At 36.1% G+C, this 14,595-nt stretch overlaps 1 protein-coding gene across 1 annotated transcript in view; it reads left to right on the top strand.

The window, feature by feature from the left end:
- The first annotated feature begins 13,888 nt into the window (after positions 1-13,888).
- The window catches only part of LOC137402306 (uncharacterized), a 63,230-nt gene continuing 62,523 nt past the window's right edge, over positions 13,889-14,595 (top strand). The window contains exon 1 of the mRNA XM_068088804.1: positions 13,889-14,052. Within this exon, the coding sequence (XP_067944905.1) occupies positions 13,889-14,052 (164 nt within the window). The remainder of the gene's footprint in view (positions 14,053-14,595) is intronic.

The raw sequence follows: 14,595 nt of genomic DNA, 5'->3' as shown, positions 1-14,595 counted from the left end.
TCGAGACACGAAACAGTAAAATAATGAGCATTTGGTGATGATATCACAACACAAGTACTAGCGTACTTGGTATATACAAAATTGATATACCTCTTTTTAAATTGATTTTTCACCTGGTGTGAACAGTTTAAATACAATATTTTAATAGTGATATGCATGTAGTTTTTGTAAACAAAAGTGACACAAACAGCTCTAAAATACCGAAGTTATATATTCTAAGAATTTTGAGCTTGATTGATCATAATTATTATAAACATTATGTTTTGTACATGTATATTTTTAACGTCTATTGAATAGGTCTTACATTTAATGTAATGTGTAATGAAACCGATAGCCGTCGCTGTACAAAGAAATACCGCAACTAAAAGAACACACGATAACACTTTCATTCTTATCGTTTCATTAATGTTAAGTTTTGTTTGTGTATTAGCTGTAGTATGTGAATTATATTTAAATTGTACTCATGAAATTATATGAATTACTGTATACATGTACATTCTTATATTGAACTAACAATAACGGCATTGTTAACCGAACACGGACTATGGTCGACACGGCCTTCTGTTCGTTTCTCTGTGTCCAGGCAAGTTTTAACTGCGATTGATAGTATATAAAAGAGGCCCGAATTTTATGAAGGGCAGTTGGTGTTTAGACACGATACGATAAAATACAGACATTTTACCCGCAATAGTCTTATTTATTAAATTGGATTATTCGAAGGGTAATTGGATACGACCCGGTATCTGTTTTAAGGACACTGAACCGAACTACAATATATTAACATGGCCGTTGTCCAGACTACATGATTAGACTCGGTGGCCAACATAATCAATAGCAATAGGTAGTAACAGACCGGGTATAACTTTAAAGGCAGTTGCCCGCAATCCATTGCAATATACGGAGTTGTTGCTATCGCAAGAAGCCATGTTTTAACAACCGTGCGCAAGCGCTTTAGTTCTATTTCCTGTCTCGAGTTCGGCAATAGTTAAGTTGAGACGAGACCGATACGAGACAGGTCGATACTCGAGACGTCTCATATCTCGTTCCACCTCTAGAAACCACAGCAGAAGATTTCACACTTCCTTCGAACTAAACACAGCAAGTGAAGATGGTAACTTGTTTGTAGGTGAAGTGAGCTGACTGTATTACATCTTGACAGCTAGTTTGGTAGTTCTCCGAAAATCCACTTGAAGGATGCTGTCATCATCAGCTAAGCTGGATCTTTTCTGGTTAAAGTACTTGAACTGGTGATCTTTATGAAAGCAGTGGTTGAGATAGGCCTTCCATTGCTCTTGGAGTGCATTCATTGCTTCTTCTGCTGTGCCATTCTGTTTGGTCTTCAAGCTTTTCCTTGCAACTGTTGACCATATGTACCATTGAAGTTGTGCCGTCTCTCAAAAGCTTGGGGTGTTGTAGACTTTTTCAGGTCCCAACACATGAAGTGCCTTCAATCTTCATACATATGGGGTTTTCTTTGCTGCATACACATGAGTCAATCAGTTTCTTCCAGTGCTTGGCAAGTCTTTTTCGGTTCTTTTAAGAGCCTCAACCAGAAATCAGAAGTTTTCGTTGATTGCACAGATGCAGACAGTGTGGGGAACCTCATTGAATGGCAGCGCATGATTGGGTCTAAGAGCTGCAAGCTTACTCCGACTGATTACATCGTCGGGGTTGTCAGCTCTGTAAAGCTCGTACGTCTCACTGATGTTGTTGTACAGATGGTGTTTGTGGACCAGCTCACTATTGACCTTGATAGAATCCTTTTTTCCTGGCGCCATCTTACTGATGTCATCATTCTCATTGAATTCAGTGACTTTTTTTGTGATATCATCTCAAAGTGCTTTCCTTCCTCTTGAGCAAAAGTCACTTGTGCTTAGCTCATCTGGAACGTACTGATCAATGAGACATCTGAGTACATGAGCTGACTTCCTGGGACTTTTTGGTAAAGCTGCTTCTGCTTTCCTCAATGTCTTTCCAGCAGACTGTGCAGAGCCAAAGGGAGAAGGACCTAAAATGAAAACAAATCAACCATGAAAATACTTTTCAAGTAATACACTAACCAACAAAGAACAGTCAGTTCCAGTTCACAAATCTCCAAACATTATCCCTGTGAGATTTATTACTAACTTGTTACCACACTCTACTAGGTTTCTATTTCTGCAGTCACTATCAATACATACCTGGTGTAAGTTTAACTGTCATAGTTTTACGTTTCAGGTCCCTCTGCTTTTGCTTTCGTTCATTGTTGTTAGCTGTTTGGAGCTCTACTTCTTCCTCTGTCATATTGACTTTTCTCTTCTGTCTAAAAATCTTTGATTGTTCTGCTTAATTTCTTTTAAAATCTTCAAACTTTTCAGGATCCTCCTTTATACGCTTTTTGTGAGCTCTCACTTTTTAGCATTGGTCATGGGCCAACTGCGTCTCATGACAAACAAGGTTATACTGATTTTAGCACAAGCACTGTGTCTTTATGTAATGACACAACGTTGTACACAGCTCATAACACCTCCTTTGATCATCAAATGGCCAGACGGACCAACTTTGAGCTGGTTAGCCAGTCTTCCAATAGTGTATTACATTTTTGCTTCAGATCTTTAAAATCTATTAGCAGACTTTTTTTATTTTTTTCTATACCATAAATTGAATGGAAATCTCAGAACAATTAGTGATGTTTGCTAACTAGACACAAAAATGGTTTAATTATGTGAATTAATAAAATAGGAAGGCAACTGAACGCCAACCTTGGGGGTGTCTGGCAACTTACCTGTCACTGCTAACCATCCCACAGCCATTCTTTTGAACTTAGAAACCTAAAAATCATTCTGTGGTGCCTTCATGGTAAATGCTAAGATAACTTAAAATAAAAATACGGAAAATTGAACATTTTGGATGCTAGAGTGATTTTGTCAACGTTTTTAGCTAGTCGTGTGACAGATAAAAAGCTACTAGTTGTAAAAGTGTACTATAGATAGACTAGACAATTTACATTTTTGATATTTTTTATGTTTCCCATAATCTGGAACAGTGTAAACAGTAGAATGAATTAATTTCTATTCAATTGGCATCTTTAATTTGCTAAATATTAGCAAGTAAAAAATTACCATGAAAATAAAATCTCGAGAGCGCTTTGATAGCCCATAACTGTTGTTGTATGTTACAATTAAAGTTTGGGCAACACAATAATGAGTTATATATTTTCTGAGCCCTCAGAATAATCTGAACAAAACAGACAGGGTATGTACCAACAGATAATATTTTCAAAATTGGTCCATTTTTCACTGAATTTATGGACAAGCCCACATACTGCTAAACTTATTAATAAGAGCCGGGAGAGCAAGCTTTAGTGATGTTATGCATAATGCAGAGTCACTATTTTAGCCAAGATACTGGCTCATATAACCCCAAGAATTCATTGCATCCCGTGTAGCGTAATAGGTTAGCTTGTAATCTTGTGACCAGAAGGTTCATAGATCAAATCCTCTGTCATGTGATTCTTCGGAGGATCGATACTAATAACTTCTATCTTACTTCATACATATAATAAGCCAGTTTATTTTGCAAACTAGCAAACTTCTCATTGAGTGTAATTTTTTATCGTTAGTAAATATCATTGGTCTTGAAATGAATATATGCCTTCAAATTTACAAAACCAAAACAATGAAACAAAAAATAGAAAGCTCTAATTTTATGCAGTCTATATGATCTTCGTAGGTTAATTGCAAGCAATAAATATCACTGTGTAGGGATATTTCTCAGCTTTCCGTATTATTTAGTTTTTCAATGCATATTCATTTAGAGACCAAATGGTAAGTTAGGCCAGTCTTCTCGTTACCGATAGATTTGCTAGCTGACACACCAACTACACTGAACAATTTCCAGCTGTATGCGCTCAGTAGCAAAAAAGGTTTTATGGACTCACACTGAATTTTAATTACTAGTAAGATGTGTGTTTAATATTATATGGCTGTATTTATCTTAAAATTACGACTATTTTAATTGTAGTTAACCTAGAAGATGCCTTTCATGTTATATCAGTCACTCACCCTGTGAACCCAGAAGGTTAGTTGTGGGAGATGTAAAACTACCGTGTTTATATATTTATATAATATTTATGTATGTATTACTCATCCTCGCTTTTAATACAAGCTAGAACACAAAGAGATTACCAAACTAAGGGGTCAGCTTATATGCTCATAACTCTGAGCATGCTCAAATGAAATGGTTAGGCGCCCATAGTCTGCTGATACGAGTCTCTTAGCGACGAGCTGGCTGATGACCGCAATGAAAATTCAACATATTCTAAGATCATTCAAGACCGTTTTTTTACTACATAATGAATCTTGACCACCTCGTTCGTCTACAGAGACTCACCAATAAGGGCATTCAACACTGGCTGTGATGATGATTGGCGTAAAAATATTCAGCATTGACTTTACTCAAGTGATTCTCATCCATTTCATGCAATTTAATTACTGGTACAGTACACGCTTCTACAACGTAAGTATCAAATCGTATCTATTGAACTACAAATCAAATCCTCTGCCCTTGTCATCAGATTCAAAGCAAATCAAATCAGCCCCATAACGAATTGAAATCCCGAATCAATTGAGAATGGTTTGAAATACTGTTTCAAATTTTTTGCTCAATTGTTGCATAGTATGATCCATCTACAGCATAGCTGTAGCCTGTAGTCCTATCCATAGGACCTGAGCCGAGGGGGAAAGGCAGGGAGGTTTGCCTCCTCCACCTGTTTTAGGTTCCATTGGTAGAAATAGTATAGCTGTATCTCTGTACCACTATATGTATGCTCAATTCATCACTCGATACGGGTTTGTTCTATTTTCTACAAGGCATGTTAAAACCTCATTGGAGAGCACATCATACCATTGGATCAATACATCAATGAATGGAAGGGCATCACATGATTCACTCAATTGTGAGGGCTTATAGTTATAAAAGTGGTAAACAATTATGTAACAGTTAATAGTCATGTCTGTGAGTTGGCTTTTATTGAAGTTTTTAGGCAAGAATGTATAAATCTAAAAAAAATTTAGATACTTGTTTGAAGTTACAAATTATGATATACAAATATAAGATAAACCTGATAACATTGGCAAGAGAAACACAGTTACTCAGGCTTGAACTTGAAAGAGAAAAAACAAAACTAAGAATTGAGTATATTATTAGCAATTACATACTAATAACAACTTGTGTTACATTATAGCTGCGCGATACATCAACATGTCGATGTTAATGATGATGAATTCTTTGTTGATAAAATTTCATATCAACATGGGTATGTAATGCTAAGTCTATATCGATAAAAGGCATAACATTTTGACTAATTTATTAATATTGTTAATAACCTACTGTTTATAATAGAAAATAAATATTGTCCAGAGTTTATGCATGTTTTATTACTTGCGGTGTTAAAACTAGTTAGATACCCAGCCAGAAGCGCTATTGCCACTACAGATTAATCGTGGGGCAAGAAAGTCATCGGAGGTGGCAGTTTTTCATTAAGGTTCAAAATAGCAATGGAACAAGGGCTATAACTTACATACACCTGTTGCATTTTAGAAAAATTAGCTTGCACAGGTTTTCAAATGTCAATGAGCTTCTGTGTGGCCTCATAATGAAGCCACTCTTACTAAAACACAACACACAGGTCTTTTTTTTCTGTAGAGGGAAACCCACGCATGCGCTTAGCCTCGGTATCAATAGTGCACATTTCTTGCCAAAGTATTGGCTAAATTTGTAAAAGTTATAAAATATTTTGTTCAGTTACAGAAAACAAGGTTACAGGTATCGGTGTGAATTGATTTATTTTTCAATTCAAATTTTCAAACCAGCCCGAAACTTCCAATCAAGTCAAGTTATTTTCCAAACTTGTCCAATCAAATCACCATTTGTGTCAAATCATTACAATATGATTTGTTTCCAATTTTTGAATCACCATGATTGAAGAGCAGCTCAGGTGGCTGATGGCTCTGGGAACAACACAAATGAAACTCTTCACTTTATACAAACACTAACCCTATATATAACCACACACTAACCCTTTATACAACTGTATACAACAGTGACATACTTCTAATCTTTTATGCAAACACCAACCAGCTATACAAGTAACTGATAAGCACATTAGACCCAAAGCTCTGCTCCTAGCCAGGTTATGATTGTATGGCCTACTTGCATTTGTTTTGCAATGACCGATGTTAGACCAAAACCTTTGAATGGTAAATGTGCTTTCAGCTAATAGTAAGGGAATAATACCAATCATGACATACAATGATCAATAATTTATAACAACTACAGCAATTTATGGGGGTGAACCAGTGTAAGGCATGTATGATATGTTTTATATACACTCAATGATAAAAAATGCATTAACACATTGGTTATAGTCTCTTTGTATTGTTGGTTGGCTAGGCCTCTGTCTTTGTGACGCATTACTTGACCTTTTGACTGCAGCATCTATTGCCCTAGGACCTGCGTTTTTTGCTACCGATTGCATGACAGCCGATGTAGCCTCATTGCTTCTGCAAACCCTAACTGCTTCAGCTAGTGTCAAATTGTTGCCTTGAGAAATCCTTTTATTTCTTACATTGTCATCTACAATACCTGTACTATACGATCTCTCAACATCTCATCTAGTGGAGCAACTCCCCCTGTAGTTGCAGGACGGTAGTTGTATGCACATTTGTCTGCCAATGAACGTAAGTCAGCATAGAAAGCATCAAATGGCTCATTAGGTAGTTGACTTTGTATGTTAAATTTGTAACGCTCATGCACAATGTTTGTGTCGCCTATACAATACTGTTCAAGAATATATACATGTAATATAGTGTTGAGTGACTGGTCTGTAGTGTATTTATCGCTACTTTCAACTACTCTAGCAGCGTTATCATCAATTGTATATACGAGCAGAGCACGCCAGAAATCTTTCTTTTCTTCTGAAAACTTAGATAAAATGTAATATGATTGCCACCTGCTCTTAAAACGTCTAAAGTTAAGCTCACGTTCACAATCAAGAACAATTTTATCAGGAGGCTCAATTCTAGGAGCAGTTCGTTGTACGATAACAGTTTGTGATGGTTGGGTGTCTTCTTCATCTCTCAATTCACAAATATTTTGCTGCCACTATGTGTGAATATAGATATTAAAGTCGATGCGTCTAAATAATTATTTAATAAGAGTGAATAGTGCGGCCAACTTTATTTCGGATCTCAACCGGAAGCCCGTATTCTCTAGAAGTAATATTCTTTGACTCGATAGAATTACCCTGTTATACAACAATATCAGGAATAAATATTTTGACCAATTTGTTTATATTGTTAAAAAACCACTATATACATGTATAATAGAAAATAAATATTGATCTGAATTTGTGCGTGGTTTATTGCTTCTGGTGTCAAAACTAATCAGATAGCCAGCCAGAAATGCTGCCACTACACATTAATCGTTAGGCGAGTAAATCACCGGGGTGAAAATTTCTCATTGAGGTTGAAAATAGCAATAGAACTAAGGCTTAATACTGCATTACAAAAAATCCGCAACGGCTGTTCCTCACGAAAAATGTTTCTTAATAGTAGAAAGTTTTAGTTGGATTTCCAGTTTGTTATAGTCATTTCTGTTCAGCTGTAGTTTGTTTTGGTGTTTTAGTTTGGAGTCGATTGTTTCCATTTAAAAATGGTTATTTTCTAACATTTGGTTTTATTACAATACAGTCTTACAGTCTTACATTAATTAGTCTTTAATCATTAGGAATGCAAATATTATATTGAATATCGATATCGTCGATATTTATTGCATATCGTATCGAAATGCAAAACACTCATAGCGCACAGCTATAACTTACATACACTTGTTGCATTTTATAAAAATTGCTTTGTGCAAGTCTTCAGATGTTAAGGAGCTCCGGTGTAGCCTCATGATGAAGCCACTCTTCCTAAAGACACGACACGCAATCTATCTTTTCCTGTAGAGGGAAACCTGCGCATGCGCTTAGTCTCGGTATCAATGGTGTGCAATGGTGTAAAATATTTTGATCAGTTACAGAAAACAAGGCTATAGGTAGCGGTTTGATTTGATTTATTTTTTAAATCAAATCTTCAAATCAACTCGACACTTCAAATCAAGTTACTTTTCAAATCAAATCACCATTTGTGTCAAATCAGTACAATATGATTTGTTTCAAATATTCGAATCATCATAATTTGAGAGCAGCTCTGGTGGCTGATGACTCTGGGAAAAACACAAATAAAATTATTCACTTCATACAAACACTAATCATTATACAAACACTGCCGTACCTCTAATCTTTTATGCAAATACCAACCAGTTACACAAATATCTGATAATTATACTAGACACAAAACTCAGCCCCATAGCCATGTTATTAGTACATGGTTATGGGGCAGAGCTTACATTTGATTTTCAATGGGCAATGTTAGGCCAAAATCTTCAATGGCAAATGTGCTTTCAGCTAATAGTAAAGTAATAATACCAATCATGGCATACAATGACTAATAATTTATACCAACTACAGCAATTTAAGGTGGTGAACCAGTGTAAGGCATGTGTGATATGTTTTATACGCTAGAGGTGGATAGAGACAGGCTTTTTAAGTTTGAGATGAGATCCGAGACACTGTCTTGTAAAAATTCAAGACTCAAGACAGTAAAATAATGTGCATTTGGTGATGATTTCACTACACAAGGACTAGCATGCTTAATATATAAAATAGATGAACCTCTTTTTAAATTGAATTTTCACCTGGTGTAAACAATTTAAATACAAAATTTTATTTGTGATATGCATGTATTTTTTGTAAACAAAAGTGACACAAACAGCTCTAAAATAGCGAAGTTATGTATTTCTAAAATTTTTTAGCTTGATTGATACTAATTGTTATAAACGTATTGCTTTGTACATGTATATTTGTTTTAAGTTTTGTTTGTGTATTAACTGCAGTAAGTGAATTATATTTAAATTGTACTCATAAAAATTATATACATTACTGTATATATTCTTATGTTGAACTAACGATAATGTCATTGTTAACCGAACAAGGACTATGGTCGACACGGCCTTTAGTTCGTTTCTCCGTGTACGGGCAGGTTTTACCTGCGATTGGTAGTATACAAAAGAGGCTCAAATTTTATGAAGGGCAAATAGTGTTTGGACACGATACATTAAAATACATATATTTTACCCGCAACAGTCTTATTTATTAAATTAGATTATCCGGAGGATAATTGGATACAACCTGGTATCTGCTTTAAGGACACCGAACCGGACTACAGTATATTAAAAAAGCTGTTGTCCAGACTACGTGATTACACTCGGCGGCCAACATAATCAATAACAACAGGTAGTAACGAACCTGGTATAAGTTTAAAGACAGTTGCCCAATCCATTGCAATATATGGAGTTGTTGTTACCACGAAAGCCATGTTTCAACAGCTGTGCGCAGGCACTGTAGTTCTATTTCCTGTCTCGAGTTTGGTAATAGTTAGGTCGAAACGAGACCGATGCGAGACGAGACTAGTCGATAATCGAGATGTCAAGTGTCTCGTTCCACCTCTATTATATACACTCAATGAAAAGAATATGCATTAACACACAGCTCAAGGATGTGAGCTACAGAGTGAGTTGCTGGAGCAAACAGACACAAAGAATAACCCAATGTGGCTAATACGTGGTAGGAAAATGTAGGACTAGCGGTTGTACAAGACCTATAAAAGACAGTGATTTAGATTTGAAAATAGCCTAAGATCATTTGACTGTTTGTAATAAAAACATGGTAGATGAGTGACTGTAATATAGCTGAAAACGGGTAGGAGAACAAGATTCTGGAAAGTAGATAAGTGAGAAATCGTAACCCACAGAGGTGTTATTGAGAAGTAGGGACCAATATTATGATTTGAAAAGCAGTTTTCATGGATGTCATTGTTATTTGATGGTCACTGTTAGCTGTAAAGTAATTTGTGTAGTATGACTGGTCTTTTTTATGTGTTAGATACCTTTCTATTACCAAATAATGTAGTGTGATGCTGATTTCATAGTACTTTGGAGAAAGCAAGATTATAGTTGCTCAGGAAATCTGTGATATATGAGAAGGGAATATTGTTGTATGATTGAATTATCTTGTGTTATTGAGCAGATGAGATGTTATCTGATAAATTATGGTTTACAGCTAGAATATAATTTTACCAATACGTGAATTTTTAAATAAAAACCAGATTCATACCGTAACTAGGAGAAAGCGTGAACAGTATTATGTTCAAAAAACAAACTATTACTGAATATGATGGAGTGAATTAGACAGTTTGCTAGTGGCCCTATTATTAATTTGGTTAGTTGTAGTAATTTACAAAAACTTTCCAGTGAAAGGCACAACAAATGTTATGCTGTTGTTTAGGTGAATTTGTAACTTGGAGTGAAAAGAAAAATCATGCAACATGAATGGAAAATACAATTATTATTTTACTTGTAAGTTTTATCTATGGAGTAAGTTGTACTAGACAAGGATAGATGACTCCCAACTCGAGCGCGAGTTCACACAAACTCGACGAGTCGACAAGCAGACTCGTGGGTGAACCGATAAACAGACTCAATGGTGAGCCAATAAACAGACCCGTGGGTGAGCCGATGAACAGACTCTAGGTTGAGCTGATAAACAGACACGTTGGTGAGCCAATAAACAGACTCGAGAGTGAGCCGATAAACAGACTTGAGAGTGAGCCGATAAACAGACTTGTGGGTGAGCCGATAAACAGACTCGAGGGTGAGCCGATAAGCATACTTGATGGTGCTTTTTCCAACTGTTACACTCTAGTAAGCCAATCGCAATAGTTCTTGATGCTCGGTCAATAGCACTTATGGTGAATGCAGCTATGATACGCTGGCTAATACCACAATTCTAAAGTCATAAACTGTGACAATAATTTTCTACACTATTGGCCTTGGAACATCAAGCAGAGCTACTGTAAAAACGCAGTATCTTTATTGGTGTTATATCTCACAGTTCCAAGCAGTAACACAACAGCAATGACAAAACTGCAAGGTTATATAGCAAACCAAAAGAAAATCTACAGTTGATTGGCTGCACAATAATTAGGTCAACAGCAGTCTATAAAAATAAGTACCCACTGATAGTCACTTCATTAGTTCCTATCTCAGCCCTCCTCGGGGCCACCATTCCATCTAGAAAGCTCTGTCCCGTGGTGGCAATGGTGGGAGTTCCGTGTCATAATTACCACCAACCTTTTTTATTACATTTAGCATGATCTCAATATAATTTCTATTGCCTTGCTTATCGCTGAGCCTGAGTTATCCCTGCTGAGTCAGAAGTGTCTCTCAAGTAAAAAGGCTAAACATTTTTTACTGATTATTGTTTTATTGATTTTATATTATATATATAATCTCAATCTTTATATATATAACCTCAATCTTTATATATAAAATGACTACACAAACCTTTTCTGATTACGGGTGGTTCTTAGGCAAGTTAAACAAATTCAATACATTTTTCAGAGATTAGTATATGTATATCTATTCTCTAGCATTCAACTGTTGCGATATACACATATAGCCCAAAGACCTAAGTGTATCAATTGCAGGTGACATGTTTGACTGCATTGACTAATTATAGCTTTGGGTATCATATTATACGCAATGCTTGTGAAATCTTTGGATCTCACTTAGTGTTATTAAACACTGACCAAGAATTATGGCTGGAAAAGTGACTGCCTTCGCTGTTGGATGCTAATCAAAAGCTTATAAACTGCAAAGCAATGAAGGCCAAGGGCCCAATTAGGCTTGCTCAGAGTCTAACGGAAGCTTACCAAACAAACGAGCCACACCTAATATTTTTATATAGCTACAATGGAGAGGCCACAAAATTAACCAACAAAACTTACTCTCATTAGCATTTATTTTAAAATTAATTGTTATATCATACACCATTTTAAAGAAAACAAATTTTTTTACAAAAAACTACTAATATCCTTTTTGTAAAAATGTAAATTGAATGCAAAAAAGCGAGGTATTGAGAGCGAGGTATGAATATTCCATTAGATATCAGTATGTCGATAGGGTTTGTTTTGAAACAAGCGTTTTTGTTTTCAGTTTTGGCCGCGGGACTCTGTGAAGCTTTACGGCTCGGACAGTAACAGAAGCGTATAATGGAGCTCTCTTGCTTCCAAACAAACAGGCCACGCCTACTATTTTTCTATAAGTTATGATGGAGAGGCCGCAACACTAACCAACAAAAATGACTCCCAATGGCAGTCACTCTGAAATTGATTGTTGTATCATATATTATTTGAAAGAAACTACTTTTCTGACAAGAAACTACCAGTAATATGTTGCAAAATGTAAAGTAAATGCAAAAAAGAGAGGTTTTGAGAGCGAGGTACGAATATTTCATGAGAGATCAATATGCTGACTGGGTTTGTTTGGGAACAAGTGGTTTTGTTTCCTACTTTGGCCGCTGGACTCTTTGAAGCTATATGGCTCAGGGCATGCTTCTGCTCACAGCAATCGTCATGCTTCGTTAAACAAGCATTGACTTATAGCGTCTCTTAGTTAGGAATGATTGGTTTTTCCTCCACAGTCCGTATTAGGGAGGGCAGTGCATCTACCCTACTTGACATTGAGTGAGGCTAGTCAATATGTGTGAAGGTCATATACACCTCCACCCACCTATTCTTGTTCCTGGACGCATTATATCAAGGTACTTTTGTGAATATTCCACTTATAAGACATATTTAGTAAGTTGTCACGCTTGATTACTATTATTATGCTGTGTAACTTGATAGCTATGGTTGACTACTAGTAACATCTCATGAATGATAACCAACATTACCATGGTATGGGGAGGTTTTGGCTTCTATGATTTCAATAAATTTACAAGCTAATCACTTCTTTGGGTGGGTTTGTAGTTCTCCATGCTCCAGTTATTTTCTGTTTTCATGGATTGTTTTATTAGTGATAATAAATAATTGTAGTTGAGTAACAAATGCTGCACAGGAACTGTTCTTAACGAATAACAGTGCTGAATAACTTTTCCTACCCACAGGTACTACCTGTATGATGAACGGCTGCCGTTTTCTCCAGGCACATGGTATTCCTGCGCCTACTAGTTGGTCATGATTGGTTGTTCTTTGTCAGTAGCTACAGTGTAGAGAATATTCTAAATGACGTAAACATACCTGCTCAGCATGCTTACAGTACGGAAAAATTCATTTTGACACCAAACGGACAATAGAGAATTTTTTGAACATTCTAGCTTTGATATGCAATGAAGTTGGTCTCAAAAGTTTTCCAATACAGTTTAGACAAAATGCAGAATGCAAAGCTTTAGTCAAGTTCACTTTTTGACATTGTCTAGTCTGAGAGAAATGAGGACGCTTGTTTACCACTGATTTACCATGTAGAGATGACTAACTATGGTATGCCGAACAAAAATTAACATATTTCTACCTTGAAATAATTATTGATTAATGATCATGCAGGTTGAATATGGTTGCTTGTACATTTGTACAATTGAGAAATGCAGTAAGCGTTTCCAAAAAAACATACAAATGTGTCTCTGCGAAAAATTTAGATTTTATGCAGAACTAAGCAAAGAATTGTAAATGTTTTTCAGTGTATCGATCAAAGTCAGCCAACCACAATTTGCTGACTCACATTTGTAAGAGTTGTCTCATCATGTATAGCTCACATAATAAGCAAGAGCGCTTGAGTATTGTTTAGCATTTGTAGCAGGTACTTGCAGGTGGTAAATTTCCCGACCGCCCGCCTTCGCACACCCTTATTCATTAAACTTTTTAAACTTAATTTTAACAAATAAATTGTTTTGCGGTAGTTGAACATCACAATGGCTGAGGCTCTAGCAGATGTTGAGTGTGAGTTTTGCTGCCGTAAAAGTGACACCATCATCAACCCTAAGGTTCTGCCATGCAGCCATATTCACTGTATGACCTGTTTGTCTACCTACTATGAGAGCAAACACCTGCTGATGTGTGGAAACAGTGAATGCGGGTGAGTTTTATTAATTGTTGATAAAGTTCCTAGATTATATAATAGTGTGCATGGCCAGGGTTGTGATGCATTAAAACTGCATTGCATCATTGTAGCGCAGTACACAGTAATTTTGTATTTTGTTACAACTTCTTACTCTGCAGTAGACATTTACTGCTACTGGAACGACATTCTTACTGGAAATCTCTCTCTGGGATCTCACTGCTATACACTTATAGCTCGTAATACTCATTAAAAAGGTTGTAATGCATGTAGGTATTTACTGCAGACTGTGCAAGAAGTAGTAAAAGTGGGTTATGCAATTTTACTACATACTCCATGGCTGTGAATTGCTTACTAATGTTACTGCTCTTCTAATGCAACAGAGTAGATAAACAGGCAAATATTTACAGCAACCATAATGAATTTCACGGCTGGGCATCAGTGTGTAATTATCAACATGCAGTTAGGATGTTTTTTTACTTCTCTTAGGACTGCTTGTAGCTAGTGTAACTTTGTGTAAAAAGCGTAGATTTTACAGAAATATCAGCTATGATTGCTCTA

This window comes from Watersipora subatra, chromosome 8, assembly GCF_963576615.1.
Source record: "Watersipora subatra chromosome 8, tzWatSuba1.1, whole genome shotgun sequence".
In the NCBI taxonomy this organism is placed as follows: domain Eukaryota; kingdom Metazoa; phylum Bryozoa; class Gymnolaemata; order Cheilostomatida; family Watersiporidae; genus Watersipora; species Watersipora subatra.
This window is presented reverse-complemented; position numbering and strand designations above follow the sequence as displayed.